Genomic DNA, 19,961 nt, shown 5'->3' with positions numbered 1-19,961 from the left:
AAACAAATTCCAGCTTGCTAGAAGGTGATGTGAAAGTGAGAAAATGTCATGCAATGCTATTCTTAAGAAACTGTATGAGCCGAAAATGGATGTGATTTTGACCATTCGCTTCAAAATAACAGCGGAAAGGCATAATTATGTTCTTTCATTCATTCATTGCCATGGAATATGCGTTTACATTGTTTTTTCACTGTTAATAGCTCGGTTAATGCGGCTGGCGATCATCTTGCCGGCGGAAGTTTCATAGAAAAGCAATGAAATGAAACACTTTTCCCAAGAATTACGTAATCAGCCTCTGTGGTGTAGTGGTTAGGCGTAGGCGCGTCGAGTCGAAGGTGCCGGGTTCGAGTCCTACCGAATTAATTTTTTTCTACTTTCTTTTTTTTTTCCGTTTTTTGTGTTGTTGTTTTCTATAAGTATATAGCTAATAAAATAACTGTTACTTAATAAAGTGCAACAAACAGCAAGAAAAGTATTGTGTTTCCAGAGAAAATATCGTGCACCGTATATTAAATATATGGATAAACAATCTCAATTTCTATTATTTCCTACAATTTACTGTGGGAAAACCAGAGTTGATAACCACTTGATCATTTTCTAAACAACGTTCCCAGGAGTTCTTTCTATAGACTGATAGTAATTATTCTAGTACTTTCCAACATGTAAATAGGACATTCAATGTCATTTTTGATTCTTTTAAGTCTCACTGCCTAACGAATGTCAGTATCAACAGAATGTGCCGCAGCATTACTATCTTTTAGATACCCTAGTTTAAAGCATATTGCATACAAGGTACAAGGTTTTTGTCCACTGAAAATTAAAATTACTCAATTTCCTGATGGATTCCGCCTTAACATTTCATAACTTGTTTCGCCACTACGACCTTCTCTTCTAACCACGGTTATGACGTTTTCCCGTCAAAATGACAGGCGCTGGTTTACGCGCGCGCCTACTTAGTAGGGAGCTAAGGCAACAAGGACGGCGACGGCTAAGAAATCGTCACTTAAAAAGTGAATTCGCGCTGCCTCAAACTTTATCACACTTATTCCATCTCGTTTAATTCGGCAAATGTTGGCAAATTGTTTTGGACGGTTGTGTTCTAAGGGACTGTATCAAAGTTCAGGAAAAGGAAAAGAAAGTCGCTGTCTTGTGTTCCCGTCCTCGACAAAATGTGATTTTTTTTCACGTTGTAGTCGTGCAACGACGGCAAAGGAATGTACAATAAAGCGTGATGCACTTGCAAAGTTGCTTTTTTGCTAATATAAACGCATTTCTCTTTTGGCATTCTCGTTGCCGTCGCCGTCGTCGTTGCTTAAGCTCCTAAGTATTGAGAAAATCTCGTTCTCGTAGTTGTCCTCGTCTTAGAATCCAAAGCCAATAGGTCTCTATTATTGCCCTAAACGGGCCGAATTTTAAGCTTAAACATTCTTGTTTGTCATAATTTACAGGCAGAGTTTATAGAGAAGGATAATGATGCACTGCACAGAGATCTTGAGGAGCTGATTCAGGATAGCAAGGATGCTTTTCTCAAAAGCCTTTTCCCAGGTGTTGCACCAAAGAAGAAAGGTATTGGTTCAATGTCGTTTGGTGGAAACATCAACCGAGGAGGCAGCAAGAAACTTGGTTTCATCAGTGTTGGCAACAAGTTCAGGGTAATGGTGGAATTCCTAACATAGTCGTTGTTTATTCTGTTGTTTTTGTATTAAAGGGGCTGTTTAGTCAATGTAATGCTGAATTTTCTTGCACCTTGTCCTCTTTCTCTGTTATCCGCCACCCGGTTAGCTCAATTGGATAAGCGCTGGTCCGCTGAGCGGGTAGCTAGCTGGACCAAAACTCAGGGTATTAAAATAACTGAGGAGAAAGTGCTGCCTTTCTCAAGACATCTGCAAACGGTTAGAATTTTAAGTCTACTCGGATGAGGAAGATAAACCGTTGGCCCCGTCTTACAACCTTTGCACATATAATAAATTCTGTGGGACTTTAAAAAACCCACATACTGTTCGTAAAGAGTAGGTGACATAGTCCACGGTTTGGTGGTCCATCTATCATTTTAGGAGGGTGCGGGGGGGGGGGGGGGGGGGGGTTGGAGAGGAACTGTTACAGTTCCGCAGTAGTTGGCGGCACGAGCTGTTGCGGTGACCCTGCCAAGAATTGGCGAAGCTAAGCCACGTCGATGGCTTGTTCTCGCCCAGCACCACGCAGCTCGTTACACACTGTCGGTTTTTTTTTTGGCGCTCGCTTTTCTTTTTATTCGTTGCGACCAACTAAGAGCCAGGGTTTAGTCACTAGTTCCCCACTTTCTGGGAAGAAGCAATAAAAGGAAATCCCTTGAGAATGTGAGGGCATTGTAACTAGAAAGTAACGTAGAGATCCAACGCAAAGAAATCTTTTCTGAGACCTTTTGTCGCTGAAAGTTAATATCGAAATATTTCTCAAGATGATGTTTTTTGTTTTTTTAAATCAATTTCTTTTCACAGACGCAGTTAAATCAGTTGATGGAAAAACTCGGCAATACTGTGAGTAAAGTTAACATTTAAAAAGCCCAATTACTTTTTACGTAATTACAGAAGTATTAATAGTCAGTTTAAGTTTCACGTATACGGCAAACGGAAAACGTCAGATTCAAGTTGAGAATTTCTCAAAATAGAAAATACGCAAATGAAAGCAGCTCAAAACAATTCTTATGGACAAAAATTTGCATGAAACTACTAATTTATTTGTAGAAATAATGAACAGTAACCGACAAGTATTTGGGAAACTTGGTCACGTGGTACAAATTCGCGTTTGCCGTTTGACGTAAACGCGATGCTTTACCTCTTTAATGTCACTTTCCCTTCACTGCGGTGAATTCATTTTTTGATCGCACATTGTTCTGTTTAATATCAGGGTGCGAGCTTCATTCGTTGTATCAAGCCAAATGGCAAGATGGCTCCGCGGGATTTTGAAGGAGGCTCGATTTTGAGTCAGTTGGAGTGTGCTGGAATGGTATCAGTGCTAATGCTGATGCAGGATGGCTGGCCATCCCGAGCTCCCTTCAAAGAACTCTATCAAATGTAAGTAAAATTCCTTTTGTTTTCATCAGTAAGAAATTAGTAGAGTATAAATTAGGTCATACTTATCATCTTATTATGTAACAATGTCATGTGTGGTGAGTGAGGTTCCCGATAAGTGTTTTCCTATGAGCTGATGTTTTTGTAACTTCCCAACAACTGTAGGTCTGGTGTTCACACTCAAATAACTTTTTAAAAGCCAGAAGTCCAGTTTTGCTAGAGTAGTTACCCTGTTTTTCTCGATTTTGTTCCAGGTACAAAGATTACTTGCCTCCTCGGCTTGCACGGCTTGATCCTAGGATGTTCTGTAAAGTAAGCACTGCTCTGTTGTACTGAATAGCTATATTTGTTTAATCCTGCAGAGCGGGCGTATAAGGCGAGCGTTAAATAATCCTTCGAATGGTCTGCAGCGATCTTGAGTGATGAGACAGACAGAGGGTTGGTGCGAGTCAAAAAATGATTCCTGGGTGGAGGACGACGGGTTTTATTTTCGCTTCCCCCCCCTCTGCCCCTTTTCCTAACCCTCCTCTTTTTTATTTGTTTCCAAAATGGTGGCCTAGGGCGATCGAATTTCAAACGAGCTTTCGTTAAAAAAAACCTTTGCTCTACAGGCTACCGTTTCTCTGAAGTTCGTTAAGTTAACTCTAAGTATCAATATTGCAGGCTCTGTTTCACGCTCTCGGCATGGACGACAAGGATTACAAGTTTGGTCTTTCCAAAATCTTTTTTCGCCCTGGAAAGGTACGTTTCTTTGATGTTCTGTAAAAGGACCTAAAAGAAGATGACAGTAATTGTTGAAGACGGCACTAAGTTCTCATTTTCTTCTGTAAAGTTTGCAGAGTTTGATGAAATTATGCATTCCGATCCTGCGAGTTTGAAGAATATAGTGTCTAAAGTTCTTACATGGCTAATCAGAACTCGGTGGAGAAGAGCCATATGGGGAACACTGTCCGTCATTAAATGTAAGCTTCCCTTTCAAGCCACTAGATTTTCACCTTTTGTCACTGGAACGCCATAGCACAACGTTTTTTCTGGCGAACGATGTCTGCCAATGTATTTCTGTATCTAATGTAAAACTGGGTAATAGAAATAATCCTTGTTATGGACTTAAAAAGAGTTGTGTTGTGTTATTTTAGTGATGAAGAAGATTGCTTTCCGAGCAGAAGCCATCATTCGAATTCAGAAAACGGTCAAAATGTTCCAGGCCGTGTGTCGCCACAAACCGCGGTAGGGACGTTATTATAGTGTGAATTTTATATACCTTGGTGCGCTTTTCTAATTATTATATGCAATTTAAAACACGAAGTTCAACAAGGTGGCTCTAAAGTTTTGTTTCTACGTCAAAATAGTTCAAGGTGCAATTGCTGATGCAAAAATGCCGTCGAACCCTTCTCCAAATACGTCAGGAGAAAGGCATATTTCCATTCCTCATATTGAACGCCAGCTGTCCTGGCTCAAAGTAATCATTCATTGAACTAGATAGCCCAAGTAGCCCCGCACAGCTAGCCCAGGCTGGAAATATCAGCGTTGGCACTGTTGCATAACCAACGGAACATTTGTATGGGCCAATATGTTTGTCTCACAAAGCGTTTCAGTTTTTGACGTTCTTACCACAAAACGAGCAAATTCAGTACGAAATGTCACGACAAATTTCTGTCTTGAAAATTCGATTACACTTTACTGTCCGCCCTTCTTATTGAAGTGATTGCATAGCTATAGTAATGATGGAAATAACCCCTTTTTTGCAGATACCAAGGGATCATTAAAATCAGAAGACTGCAAGTTCAACTTACTCATTTAGAAGAACTAGGTAAAACGTCCTCAACATGTAACATTTCCACGCAGACCAGGGCTCAACATAAATTTGGACTGTTGCCAGTAGTGTTGACCGGCCAAAGAAATTCATCTCAGTCATGTGTCTCTTCTGACCAGTGAAAATGTTAAAAATTACACTATAATAACTTGAACGTAATAGCCTACCAAGTAAAATCGTGAAGTTAAAAAAAGTTCCTTGTCGTCTTGAAAGGTGATGGTGAAAAAAATTCTGGTCACTTACTTACATGTCCAATCAAAATGACTGGCAAACCGTTTGTCCCAGGACAAATGAATATCTTGGCTTAACATTGTCCGTTGACGGGCCATTATTTTGAGCTCCGCAAACAATACCGTGGAAGGGTGTATGGAAAGAAAACAGGTTCAAAAACAGGTGAAAGTGCGTTTCTGTATAAAACAGTGCAGTAAAGCTTGGTAGAAATATTTCAATGCATGGGGAAGTTTCAGTATAAAACTACCAGGTTGAAACGACCTTTCCTTTTGTTTTATCTTCTGTATGCTTCTCTCTCCTGCAAAAGCTCCCCTTATAAAACAAAGAAGAGGCGATGCTTGTTGCAAACATTGTTTAAGCATTTTAATCGTTCCCAACTTTTTTACCTCTTTCCCCTCTCCAGCCTTCCAAATCGGCGAAAGGCGCGAGGCTTAACCCAAATAGAAAAAGAGCTTGCCGGGTACAGCCGTAAGAAATGGTATTAGACCTAAAACGCAGTCGTATGTATTTTCATTTCCTGTGATCTGTGTGATGGCTGTAGATTTATCGTGTGTAGAATTACTGCGATCTTGTAAATCTTCAAAACTTAAGCCAGCTTGTTAAAAATGTAGTGGCTAACTCGTCATTGTCTTCTTTAAAGGCCGATGGCGACTCAGTGTGCTAGATAATACAGCTCACTTTATCAACGAGACGTCAGTTAATTAAGGCTGATCATTGATTCTAACTGTGGATATGTTCTCGTTTTAGTGGCAGGTTTGAAAAAAGACCACAATGTGCTGGCGAAAAATGTCGAAGGACTTCGAAAAGCAATTGAAGACGCTATTGTAAACGTCAAGGTAACGTGGAAAATAAAAGCCATTTAACTGTAATACTCATTAAGCTTTACAACGTTTAAGTGCCATAATGAGGTTCTCGCTTCCGTGCCTTAATATACCTTTCGCTAGAACTTGAATGGAACGTTAATATTACTTAGGCCACTAAACGCTTGAGGAGTGGACAATATTGAAAAAATTGTGAAGCAAACTCATTACCTCTTAATAGTATTTAAGGACACGAATCTGCTATTTAATGAAAAATCACCAACCGGTCGGTGGACAACTTCAGAAAAACAATTTTCCTCCATGTATAGTCGGCAATTTGATGCGGCTTCCGTATATCATATAAAAGAATGGCAGTGTCTAATACTTAAGTGCGCCACGTCATATTGGTTTTCCTGAGGTGCAAAGAAACGGAGTTACAATTACGTGACAACCCATGTTTGCAGAAATAAGCATTCCAGGCTTTTTTACCGAAGATGCATACCTATCTATTATTATGGATAATCACAAGTGGAAACTCGGCATGGACCACAGTGGCCTACCCGAGACCGATTGGTGTTAAACTGGGTTTCTATCTGCATGAAGCAGCTTCAGGTACTGCTTATCTTCACTTGACAAGATGCTAGCCCACACTGGGTTACTCCTGAGTGTATTCAATGGCAGCTCTTTATGCGCCCATGCCCTGTTTTGAAAGTAAGCAAAGGAGAAGATACAAGAGGTATAAAAACACTCCTAATCTTATTTCTGTTTGCACTGTAGAACACACTGATGAAGCGAGATGCTGTCGATGCGTTGTACTTTGATCTCGTGGGAAAATTAAACAAACAGCTGAAGGATGTGGAGAAACGAGTGGAGCAGCAGAAGATTGAAGAAGAACAAGAACGGCTGAGGAAAATCCAGGAACAAATGGAACTGGAGAGAAAAAGAAGGGAGGAAGAAGAGAGAAAGCGGAAACAAGAAGAAGAAGACAGAAGAATGTGAGTGCCAATAAATGAATGAATGAATTTCAACAAACAAGTTTCCAAATTAGCCGCGTACCCATCTAATTTGATACAAGGAATTAAAATGCTAGTTAAAAGTAACAACTAAATTTCAACGATTAAAAATCTGTATGACTAGTTACAATATTTGGGTAAATTAATATGTTAACGATGAAACGACCGAATCTATTTGAATTACAGACGAAGCTCTCCTTGCGACCACTCTCGTAAGCGACCAGCTCTATTTACGAGCACCTTTGTGAAACCTCGATTGAATTGTGACTTGAACCTTGTAATGAAAACTCTTGTAAGCGACCGCGACCACTTTTGGGATTACCCAAGGGGACTTTTCCTTTGCTGTTAAGCTCTCGTAAGCGACCACTCACAGTCGTATTTATGTAAATCAACTCTTAAATGAAAATGCACACAGCGCTAATGGTTCGTTGATAAAGATCCTGGGGCTATTTTGGTCTAAAGTTTAGCCGTGTTTGTATCAGATATAAAGACACTCATTAAACATTAATTTCTTTTGTTTTTTCTTTGATGCGCTTCTGAAGCTCTTGTAAGCGACCATCCTCTATTGTTTTATTACGCGGTCGCTTATGAGAGCTCATTTTTGTAAACGACCAGCTCTAGTTACGATCACTTTTTCAAATTTCCGAGGTGGTTGCTTACAAGAGCTTTGACTGTACTAAAAGGTTGATCTCTCCTCGAAATGTTTTGAAACTATCTATAGTCTTCAAATTTCTAACACGATTCGTAAGTGACTTTCATGCAATTGCCCCTAAGTAGTAACTATGTACATCAGAGGAAAGCTAAGTAAACTGCTCAGTCGCTTGGTAAACGTTACACATGGCATTCATTTGCGTTTTCTGTATATCATGAACTACATGCAGTGTTGACCAATTTAGCTCTTTTTAGCAAGGGCGGTCACTGTGAAAATAAGACATTTACTTCACTACACTTTAAGCCTGGCTTTAGTCGTATCATCGCTATTATCGTTGCGGTCGCTATGGGATCGCTGAAAATTCTGTTTTTCATGTTGTTCCTACGATCGTTCAGAACACTGGACTTCTTTCAACCTTGACAGCCACCGTATAGAATGTGTCAGGTTTTACATGGGGTAACTAACTACAAATGGCGTCGTTTAATATAAGGGGATGGATGGAGCAATGTTTAAGGGATTTTTAACCTTGGGCTCCTAAAGAGCAAATAACAGGTGGATAGTTTTCTCCACAAGCTCGGATGGTTAGTCCTATGTCAGTTACAATTTCATCGAGTAAGAGTGTTCTTTTGTCCTTATCCGATAATTTTAACATCAAAGTTTAAGCTAAAACTATTGACTTTATTGAAACTGGGTTTCTCTTTGCAAAGGCGAATGGAAATGGAAGCGAGGCGGAAACAGGAAGAGGAAGAACAACGCAAGCGGGAAGAAGAAGAAAGAATCAGAAGAGAAAAAGAAGAGGCTGACAGACAGTTACAGGTGGGTGAATGGCAGCATTGCCCATCGGAAACTTTTATTGAGAACTAATTTTCATTGTGGGAAAGTATGCGTCAGACAAGGAAAGTATAGGACTAGCGGTGTCCAGTAGGGCGAGGCAAAAGCCTGGTTCTGTCAATAAGGTGGGACGATCAGTTTTATCATAAGCAGTTTTTTTCCTCTTCTGTGTCCAGTGGCCAAGAAGCTATCAGACCATACCCAGAGGAATAGATTAACAGGCAGACAGAGACAGAAATAGAGACTGGTAGCTTGCATTAGCCAAGCAGGGAAAGAACGACAGAACATAAAATTTAGGGCTGTCCTCTCGTCTTTGTCCTTTAGAAATTTGTTTTTTTATTACCCTTGTTCATGAACACTCGTCAGTTACTTTTCTAGTTAGTTAAGTTAATTGTTAGTGAGGTTTGTCTATTGCTGATATCCTACAGGCTTTAAGAACAGAAGAGGAACAAAGAGCAAGGGAGGAGGAACAGCGAAGGTAAGTCTGTGCCGCTTAAAATGCTTTTCCGATTGACATTGATACTTTTTAACTCAAGTGGTACTACGATGAGTAGAGAAAGCGAGAAGGCGGTGACACCCTTTTCGTAAAGCAATTAACCAGTCCATTTTTGCGCAAAGTGGTTTTCACTTATGTTCTTTAAATTCAAACCCTAATCAGTTTTCGCCAGTTGCAGTTGATGCAGACGATTGAGTCAACTTTTCCGAACTCAAGGCACGCGGGTCAGTTTGGTGCCAAGCGCGGGAAACTTAGTCTGAATGGTATTGGTTTGAGGTCGGATGAGATTTGAAAGTGGTGCACAATCTTGTCAATGTGAACACAGATCATTGCAAAAACAAGCAGTAGTAACTATCGAGAGCTATTTTTAAAGGCACTTACGCTATAGCACAGATTGCTTCAGGCTGCATTGTAACGTGGTGTGTTTCTTTGCAGGCTGGCTATGATTGAACAAGAGCGTAGAGACCGTGAACTGGCTTTGCGACTTGCACAGGGTCCTGACGCTTTGGACAGTGAAGCGCAGCAGGCACCCCAACTTCCACTGCAAAGGTCAGTGCAGTGACAGTTCATAACGCGTTGATCCGAGAATTTTGTTAGGCTGCATAGTAGTGCCTTTTTGTGGATAGCAATTAGTTTAAGACTAGTCTAGTCTTCACACCGGGTGATACCAAGATCCTGATAGGAGTGCAGTAGTCACAGGGGGTGGGACGGCGAGGGGAAGCGGTTATTAGGAAATAATTTTGCCACGTGGCGTTTGGCGGGGGCACCTAAATCTTTACAGACCTGGACTCCTGTGTCTGCCCTTTGGACTACGTAGCCATCCGTGAACCCTTTTCATAGATTATAGCCGTGTTAAGGTCGCAGCTCTAAAGGCTTGTATTTGAACATGCTTTAAATGCAGGAACTGATGTGAAGCAGTACCCGCATCTGGTTTCACATTTGTTTCGCTTTGTGGTTCACCTATGGGGCTATCAGCTTGGTTGGCCAGACCCTGTTAGTGAACTCTCTATTCCTCTCTTTGCAATGGGCACCGTCTTCCAGTCTTAAAACTTTGGCCAATTACATTAGATTGCGTCGCTCAGATAAGTGAACAATTGTTTTACTCAGTTGTTATCTCCGTTAAAAGTGCACACCTGACACCTCTCTTGCAAACTCTTATTTAATAAAGTCTTTTTGTTACAGGGCTCTGCCGCCATCAAAAGAGAAGAAGAAGCATGACCTGACATCTTGGAAGTACGCTGAGTTACGCGACACCATCAATACGTCATGTGGTAAGTTAAGTGCTTGTGATGCTACCCCGAAGAGTAACTGATCACTACCTAACCCCAAGGAACGTGTACGAGGCGTTAGACGTCCGGCTATTTTCAATAACAACGTTGTTTAGATTGTTTCCGGCAAACTCACCTCCCTCCCTTATGAAGATAATCGTGAGCGGTAAATACAGTACTTTAGCAATTTGATTATAGTTTTGCAAGAATTATGAGAGTGATAAAAGAAAAAAATATGAATAAAGTAAGTGTATGCATAGCAAAGTTTAGTTTGGCCTTTGCGGCTGGTAAGCCTCGATTTGAAGTAGTCCAGGTCAGGCACTCGCACTTCATTTGAGGTTGTATCAATTTGTATACATGAAATTGTTTCAAACTGTCTTTCTTCCATTCTGCCCACTTCAATCATCTGAGAACGTAATGAATTTTAAATATCATGTCCAAACTTATCAATTGCCCATCCCAAGTGATCTAACATTCCATCAAAGCTAGATGTTTGATGGTATCTGTTTGGGACAAACCTTACCGTTGACGGTCTCCTTCGTACAGGAGTGGAATAGGAAAAAAACAAAACAAAACAAGACCTGCGTGTATGATTCATTATCTTTTTGTGCTTAATGTAGATATCGAGCTTCTAGAGGCCTGCCGAGAAGAGTTCCATCGGCGACTGAAGGTTTATCATCAGTGGAAGAAACAAAACAAGGCTCAAAGACCCGACCCACAAGGAGCTCCACAGAGAGCACCACAGGACATCATGCAGGCAGGTCAGTTCATCAACCAGCTCTTAAACCCTAACATCAAAATTCAAATTCTCATTTGTTATCCCTATACGTTTTCAATAGAAGTAGTGGGGAGAATTTGTTGAAGTATTAATTAGATTCATCTCGTGTGATCATGTCCTTAATTCTCATGACCACCCTGTTTTATAAAGCAGTGATATTACAAGGAGAAATTTGACACTGATCACTCTTAGTGCTTAAAGGGTTAAACTGTTCAGGTTGACTGCCTAGGAGTAACTAAAAATCAACATCACAGTTTCACAAGTCATACCTTGAAAATTGCGGGAAGACTGCGAAGTTAGAAGCATCTTTTACATCATGATAAACAGTTCCATAAGAAAGTAATAAGTGGTCGGACTGAAGGAGTTCGTTTTCTAAGAGTGTCTTTTGTATTTCATGTTTCTCTCTCCTTTCCTAAACTTTTTTTAATCCTCTATAGTTTACCATTCACCTCTTTTATAGGTTTTCTGTTTTATAAACTAATATTTTGAGGTTTCATCCAGATTAAGATACTTGTACACATGGCAAAAAAAAAAAACCCGTACATCCACAAATCCACAAATTCGGCAGTTGAAGCAAAAGTTTACAGCAAACACTAATAATAATAATAATAATAATAATAATAATAATAATAATAATAATAATAATAATAATAATAATAATAATAATAATAATAATAATAAAATATTTATATAGCGCTTATACTTTTCAGTGCTAAGCGCTTTACAACACTTCAAAAAGGTCTGAATAAAAAATAAAAATCTTAAAATCATTACATATATATATACATAGTCACAAAAATACAAAATAAAAAACCTAAGATAGTTCATAAACTCGTTTAAAAAGAAAGGTCTTAAATTTAGATTTAAACTTATTTACATTAATAAAGGTGGAATTCCAAGGGATGAATACCGCACGCACGTCGTTAAAGGTGGTACTTAATGTAGAGTGAAAACAGATTAATGTGTTTTTTCCTCATTGGCGTTTGTCTTCTGTCACAGCTGAACAAGCCCCACCCCTCCCTCCTCGACCCTGTCGTCCGGAGCAAGCTGTTGCCCCATCCCTCCCCCCACGGAGGCCGCAGAGATTTTTCCGTATAGCGTTCATGCGGCGCTCGAATCAGTATCGGGATAGCGAGTTTAAAAAGCAGGGCTGGTGGTAAGTCTTAATGTCGTGTCTATAATTTTAAATACGGAGCGTAATCCACGACGACAAAGACGACGGCAACGAGAAAGGCAAAAAAGCGATAAGGTTTTTCGGACATTTTTCGCTTTTCTTGCACAACCGGGACGTGAAACTGCCTAATTTTACGTTTTGTCGAGAACTTTGAACAAGTTTTTTACAGTCCTGTAAATTCAAATCCAGAAAAATTCACCAACATTGGACATACCGACTCACATGGAACAAGAGCGATGAATTTTGAAACAGCGTTAGGTAAATTCACTTTTTAAAAAGACCTTTTCGCCAACGTCGTCGTCGTTGTTGGGTAAGCTCCCTATAATAATGGTAGCAAAATGAAACATCTACTTTTTTATTATATATGTACTGAGATTTACTGCAAAATGAATATGTCAAATAAAAATGATGCGTTGCAGAGTACACGCAATCTGATTGGTTGTACGATTTTTCTCACTAGTGAAAAATACCGTATGACCAATCACAACCCGCAGACGAAAGTTTTCACTAGTGACAAAAATCGTATCGATTTTCCCGCCTTTCACTGACGGCGTCACTAGGCAAAAGGAAAACCATGGCGTCTTCTTCGAGCAATTCAAGGTTTGCAGATATAACTTCAGTAGAGGAATTTATTGAAGGACAAGAAAACGAAAACACCAGGAAGAAAACTGAACAGAATGTTGCTTTGCTTAAGGAGTTTTTGAGGCTAAAAGATGAGTCAAGGCCTGTAGAAGAAATTCCCCCACACGAACTGAGTTCATTCATCAGCGAATTTATCATAACAGTAAGAAAGAAAGAAAACAACGAAGATTACGAACCCACTTCCTTGCGTGCTATGATGGCCAGTTTTGAACGGTATTTAAAGAAGAAGAATTACGGCTACAGCATTATGAGAGACGTCGAGTTTGAAAAAGCACGAACGGCATTAAAATCAAAACAAAGAGATCTCAAGAAGAAAGGCAAAGGCGATAAACCAAACGCTTCAGTTCCCCTCACAGAAGACGACATAAAACTGCTGTATGACAAAGGATTGTTAGGAAAGTCAACTCCTGAGGCTCTACTGAATACAGTTTGGTTCAACAACACAGTCTATTTCGGTCTCCGTGGTTGTAAGGAACACAGAGACATGTGTTGGGGCGATGTGCAACTACGCCAAACTACAAATGGCGAGGAATTTTTAGAGTATACTGAGAGACAAACTAAGACTCGAACCGGAGAAAATCCCAGAGATGTCAGGCAAATAAAACCGAAAATGTTTTCGGTTCAGGGAAGTGAAAGAGATCCCGTCACTGTTTACAAATTCTACGCGGAGAAAAGACCGTCGGAAATGAACGACAACAACGCGCCATTTTATCTAGCAGTAAATAACTGTAAAAAACAAGATTCTTCTAAACCATGGTTTAAAAAGTCAGCCGTTGGCGTGAACAAGCTGAATTCGTTAATGAAAAAAATGGCAGAAAAAGCCGGGCTGGGGCCCAATGTAAAGAACCATAGCGGTCGCAAAACAATGATCCAAACTTTAACAAACAACGACATCCCAGCGACAGATATTATTCAACTGTCGGGACATAAAAATCTTCAAAGTGTGACAAATTATTCTGTAGTTTCTGAAAAACAGCAAGTAAAAATGTCTCGTACTTTAAGTGAACTGATGTCCGGGAATGTGCATAGCTTAGAGAAAACTAATTCATCTCAAGTTGGAGAATGCTCCACTGATCCTTCAGCTAGCTCGGCGGCAGATCATAACCAACAAGCGATGTCGCTTTTCACGGGCGCTGTTATTCATGGAGGTCAATTCAGCATTTCTATTAACAGCCTCAATCAATCCCCGAAGTTGGCAATCCAAGAAGTTGAGGTAAAGTCTTCTCCAAAGAGGTACAAAAGGCTAAAAGTACTGGACTCTGACTCTGATTAGAATGCATGCATTACTATAATTAGATTTACAAAACAGTCAACTTTTTCAAATTTTATATCTTAGTTACGGTTTTGAACGGCGATATTTAAAGCTGAAAATTTTCATTGTTATTTAAAGTTAAAGAATCGTTTAAAAGTAGACTTTGTTCCACTTTCTTCAGAGTCATTGAATAACTTTAATGTTGTAGGAAGTTTTGTACGTTCAGTTTGCTCGAATAAAATCATTCGCAACTCGTTGTGGTCTTTGTGTTGATTTCACCGCGCAATTGATAGTTGTTAACATTATTTTGTAATATCTCAGTACATATATAATAAACAAATTACCTCATGGTTGGTTCGCTTGTACGATTTTTATTCACTCGTTGTGAAGAATCGCAAACTCACTCGTTCGTTGCGCTCACTCGTTCGTTTTCGATTCTTCACAACTCGTGAATAAAAATCGTACGCACTCACCAACCATGAAGTAATCTCTATGTCTCACATAGCTTTAATAGTACAACAAATGCTATGACAGTTCAGTACACCATTTATTTACAATAGGACTGTAGTTAAGCTTACAAGGTAAAGTAAGAGACGGGAAAGATCAGGAAAATGTAGTCATGGTTTTGAAGGGGATTGGTGCTTAACCCTTTCACTGCCAAATGTGGCCAAAGGCAAATTTCGACCAAATTTCCAAATTCATTTTCTAAAATTTTGACAAACAAATAGCATCATGTGAAAGTACAGACAGAGAGCTTTCATTTGAATGGTCACATCTTAGGATTTCGTCCTCAAACTCAAAATTTAGAGTTACCTCACAAAACTCTTTCAAACACTCTGGCAGTGAAAGGGTTAAGAGAGGTAAAAGGCTCTGCCCTTGAATAACTAAGTGATTTTTTAATCTTTAAGTCGTCTTCGTGTACCCTTAGATTACCAGTTACTGTCACGGTACTTTTTTCGCCACTTGTTCGAACCAAGTCTAAGTTAGGTGACAGAACTTTTACGATAGCGGCGCTCACGCTCTTAAGCTCTCTTCCCAAAAATCTTCGTGTGTATAGTTAACAGGATTTTTTAAATTGTCATTCTGTCCTTTACCTGTCGTTGTAATGCGGTCGTAATGCACAGCGGATCATCCTCATGTTAAGAGAAAAAAAAAAGTTATATTATTATTGAAGCTGTATTACAGAGTTTTCTCACCTTCTGATAACCAGCTTGGGGTCAGGGGGTTCTTAGAAACCTTGTTATGGCGACATTGTTTGGTTCATTATCCACTGTTTCGTTACCCAATACAACAGCTCGTTTTGAGAGCAAGAATGTCATTTCATGTCTAATTTCAAGATAAAGCTCTCTTAAGCACTAGTATTTGCAAATTCGTCCCCTTCCTCCTCCAAAAAAGGAAATGTTAAAGTCCGGCTAGATCATTTTTGTCCCCAAGTGAACAACATTGACTAGGGTGGGAGGGGAAAGACCAAATCCATGAGATGGCTAAAAAAGCGCAAAATTCGTATCACCCCTTGCCGTGATTGTACTGTAATTGTGGTATCAATATTAACTACCATGCATTTCATCTGTCAGGTATGCACATTTTGATGGTCAGTTCATTGCTCGTCAAATGGAGTTGCACCCTGGTCAGCCTGGTTTGCTGTTGGTGGCAGGAGAAGATGATTTAGACATGTGTGAATTGAGTCTGGATGAAACAAGACTTACCATGCGACAGGGAGCCGAGATTACCATGAGAGACTTTGAAATCGAGTGGTTAAGGAATGGAGGTTCTCAACGTCAATATCAGGCAAAAATGTATCAAACACAGAACTAGTTGAGTCGTTTTTGAGTTGTTACGCAACGCTGTGTCACGAAGGGATGTTATCAGATTCAAATTCTTTTTTTTGAGGCAACAGTGTTGCGTGACAAATTCGAATTCTTATTGAAGCCTAATACGTTCATTCTTGAAGTAGTATTGCTAATATATGAAATACTTTACCTTACTCCCCTCTAATAATAACAAATGGGATCGTTCAGATCAATTATTTCAAATATTTCCATCTAAAATGGACGTTAGCATGTGTATTTGATGGGATGGGAGGAAGGGGTGTCTGATTGATTACCTTCGTAATCTTAAACAAACTCGTGTTCGTTTGAGCGGTTGTAATAACCATTTCATCATGGGACAAAGATAAATAGTAGAATGCAATAGGTACGGTAGAGTGTTAGCTTTAAATATTTCTTAGGTAGTTAACATTTTTGTTGGCACAGCTGCCTGGCTATAACCGGACGAAGCCTGGATACTAGGATCGTGGTTCCTTGTGTCCAGTCTCCCGCGCGAGAGAGTACAGAGCAGTTTAATCAGTATTACGATGTAAACCAGTGTCGTAGATGCTAAATTTAATGAAAATTGTGCCATGACTTCATTTGACTACCAATACTTAAAGAGACAAGAAGCTGTAGTGAACTGACGCCATCGACAAGGTGCTGTTTGTAGAGTAGGTAGAATTTAACAAAGTTTTTTGGAATTTATTCGTTCAGGAAAGTTAAAATAAATTATGAAAGTAATTTTGCGCTATTAACTAAGCGTGTGACCAAGATGGATTATGCAATTTTTTTTCTTTCTTGTTGTTACGTATTTTATAGGCCGAGACCAAGTTGAGGCGTATGAAAACGCCAAAAAAGAGGGGGAAAGTGCGAGGTCATTGTCGAGATATCTTCAATAACGAATTGATTATATGACGTGGAGAACAACTTTTCTTACAGGATGAAAGCGGAGAGATTAGTTCAATCAATCCGCAAAACGCAAGATTTGCTTCTTCAACCCGCCTGTTACAACGAACGTTTTGGAGAAAAAAAATTGTAAATTGAAGGAATAAATTATTTGTCGAGTTGACTTGATTAGAATTTCTTAAAACACCACACATGCATCGAGTGTGCGAAAACTTCTCATAAAGTTAAGCTCGTTACAATTTCCATGTACTCGAAGAGTAATTACAAACCATCCTTTCATATCACAGCTAGGAAAATTCATTTATTTTTAGCGCACAAATTTTGACCGCAGTATAATTTTGTTTTTTTTTTTGTTCTGTATATGATCACCAAGAATAAAATAGTGCATATGTAGTGGTTCAATTCTCTCCTGGGTTTAAATAAATTTTTCTTTGTCTTTGGGTACGATAATGTATGATAATGATTTAAAACAAAGAAAAGTGAAATTTAACTGGATCAAGGATACAATTTCATCACAACACGTGCACCAAACGGTCTTCATTTGTTTTCTAAGATCTGTAATGTCAAATTGCTGACACGAAATACCAATCTCAGATGAGAACTGATTCATACCATAAACTGGAATAATAATCTCGCTCCCATTGTCTTTAATATTTTTTGGTTGAACGTTTTTTTTTTAGTTAGGTGAATATATGTAAGTTTAATGTTTATTAGGCTATTTAATTTAATTTATTTATTAATTTGAACGTTTCAAATAATTCAAATCATTGTCATAACTGTTTCCAGAAAATAGTGGCCTATTTTATTTTATGCGCCAATAACAAGGTCTAACAATGGCTGTATTCACACTAGAGATAGGTTATCCGTTGGATAATTCGCGTCAGACAGATAATACGTTTTAATTTGAAAATAGCACGGTCTTAATTTTAGATGCAGTGGACAATCCGCCCGACTTTATCCATCTGTATTTCCTTCAATTTTGACGGATTTTGACGGTGGATTATCCGTCTCTAGCGTGAAAACGGCCAATGTAGGGGATATATAGGAATTATATTGTTGCCAATTCTTCAATTAAAAGGGTTATCGCTAAGACAGCTTTCATCCAAGAAAGCTGCTTATCAAAGACACGTTTCTTTTTTTACAGGAATGGTTTATCTAAATTTGTTGTTTATTATAGCAATTTAAATACTGTGAAATAAATATTTGTTTTACCTTCTCACTGTTTGTTCCGTTTTCTCCTTAAAGTCACTCCATTGTTGTATCGAGCGCTTGCGCAGTTATCCCCTCCCATTCCTCCCAGGGAAATCTCTAGGGAATTTAACCTGCAACTGTATTTTTAAAAAAGCTTTGTCCACATGAACCCCGAACTTTTTATTTTTACACGAATAGGTCTCGGATGAATGAGTGAATTCATGCACTGGTTTCGGGTGGACAGAGGAAAGATTCGTGTAAAGAAAGTGCAGTTTCGAAAGTATCCGGATTCGTACAGACGGGGTGGGGCCTGGGGCTTAAGGGTTTAACTAACAATCTACAGTTCAGTTTCTTTTCAGGCAAAGTTCCAAGGCTCAAACCCAGTCCTCTGGCTGAGATCTAACGCGTCGACGACTCAGGTCAGCACGCCGTCAACAACAACAACAACAACAACAACAAATTTTATTGAAAATTGGAAAATAACTAATTACATTACTTTCCCACCCGCAAATAGCTTATAAACTAATCGAGGCGGGGGGCTGAAGACATTGCAAAACAAGATTTATTTATAGATGAACTAAGTAACAGTGAAGACACTACTATACAGTAAATAGAATTCAAACTAACATGAAACAAGGCAAGTACATAACGATTACTCAGGCATAATATGACACACGAAACCAGATAACGAAACAAATGGAAGAAAGCAGAAGGAAGACTTAAGCATCAGAAATTTACGAAATGTTACGCGGAGCACTCAAACACACGTCCGTCCATCTTAGCCACATCACGTGACCCTCGCATTGCGCGTTGGAATAATGTATTGTTTTGAAGCTTAACTGCATAATAAAAATAAGATCCAACGGGCAGTTGTGACGGGCTATGCGCGTTTGTTGCAAATGAATTGCCCCTCAATCTGCGGAAATTGCAAGTACACGAGACGTCAGAAGATATAATGGAGAGCGCGCGTTTCTAAATTCGCTCAAGATCATCATTCGTGTTCGCAGGAAGCGCGTGATGAAACACAGGTGTGCAGTACTGGAATGCGGCGGGCATTAAACCGAATGAGAAGAGGCAAACCCTCCAAAAGACCTATTACAGAAGTCTGAGTGACACTAGTACTTCCGATAACGTTTCGTTATTGACATGATGCCAGTATCTGCTAGTTGAATAGAAAATGCACTTACATACCTATGACAGATACAAATTACGACAAAATTAGCGCACCAATCAAATTCGATACAGGCTAAAGGTTTTTTTTTTTTCATTCACATTACATTATTATTTTAAAGTAAAAGTTTTTTTTTCGCCATAACCACAAATGCACTTTCATTAAAAAATGAAACACGGTCTGAAGTAATCAAACTAAAATTACATGTTGCACTCAGGAAACATTTACTTTGACAGAATCTAATGAAAGTAGATCACTATCAAGAGAAAAGTAATGTAACATCTTTTCGAAGGAAACTTTAAGCCAGTTAAATTTACATTAATAATTTACTCTTTGGTTAACCATAATACTTGTAAAAAAAAAACGAGTGCTAGTAGGTAATAGGTCGAGGAAACTAGTAACTTTTCAGTTTCCAAGTAAATACTGCGTGTTTAGTGTGATAAATGTCCTTTTAGAGTCTTCTGACTAGCTATAGAACAGCAGAACAATGTTGAAAACAGTGGCCTCAGTCTTTTCATAAGTTGTATGATCTCTGACCACCTTAATATACTGTATTCATGTGTAATCCAACAGTATAATTTGCCAAGAAACATTTTATTTTCGATGCGATGTCATCACACCATTTTCCTGGAATAGAATCACTTCTCTTCATATTCTTTCGTTTATATTATTACCTAAGGTTTTTATGAATGAACCATATTTAGGTAACATGTCATCACACACATTTGCTTAAAATAAAATCAGCCTATTACGTCGGGTCCTTTTGATCACGTGATTATCCATGGACTATTTATTCAGGCTACGCCCCCTCTTATTTTTGCCATCATCAGCATCAAGGTGCGGCTGAAAGAAACAAGTTTCTGAGTGAAACGTATCTGAGAAGTC

At 39.1% G+C, this 19,961-nt stretch overlaps 1 protein-coding gene across 3 annotated transcripts in view; it reads left to right on the top strand.

The window, feature by feature from the left end:
• The window catches only part of LOC140922366 (unconventional myosin-VI-like), a 34,142-nt gene extending 16,209 nt beyond the window's left edge, over positions 1-17,933 (top strand). For all 3 annotated transcript variants that reach the window (XM_073372358.1, XM_073372364.1, XM_073372371.1), the window contains 17 exons: positions 1,449-1,652; positions 2,478-2,516; positions 2,887-3,053; positions 3,305-3,362; positions 3,714-3,791; positions 3,883-4,012; positions 4,187-4,277; positions 4,799-4,860; positions 5,842-5,930; positions 6,672-6,889; positions 8,267-8,375; positions 8,819-8,868; positions 9,322-9,435; positions 10,069-10,157; positions 10,775-10,915; positions 11,932-12,088; positions 15,575-17,933. In XM_073372358.1, the coding sequence (XP_073228459.1) occupies positions 1,449-1,652; positions 2,478-2,516; positions 2,887-3,053; positions 3,305-3,362; positions 3,714-3,791; positions 3,883-4,012; positions 4,187-4,277; positions 4,799-4,860; positions 5,842-5,930; positions 6,672-6,889; positions 8,267-8,375; positions 8,819-8,868; positions 9,322-9,435; positions 10,069-10,157; positions 10,775-10,915; positions 11,932-12,088; positions 15,575-15,815 (2,037 nt within the window). In that variant the 3' untranslated portion in view covers positions 15,816-17,933. The remainder of the gene's footprint in view (positions 1-1,448; positions 1,653-2,477; positions 2,517-2,886; positions 3,054-3,304; positions 3,363-3,713; positions 3,792-3,882; positions 4,013-4,186; positions 4,278-4,798; positions 4,861-5,841; positions 5,931-6,671; positions 6,890-8,266; positions 8,376-8,818; positions 8,869-9,321; positions 9,436-10,068; positions 10,158-10,774; positions 10,916-11,931; positions 12,089-15,574) is intronic.
• The last annotated feature ends 2,028 nt before the right edge of the window (positions 17,934-19,961 follow it).

Source organism: Porites lutea, chromosome 1 (genome assembly GCF_958299795.1).
Source record: "Porites lutea chromosome 1, jaPorLute2.1, whole genome shotgun sequence".
In the NCBI taxonomy this organism is placed as follows: domain Eukaryota; kingdom Metazoa; phylum Cnidaria; class Anthozoa; order Scleractinia; family Poritidae; genus Porites; species Porites lutea.
Note: the sequence above shows the minus strand (reverse complement) of the source record. Positions and strands in the feature narration are given on the sequence as shown.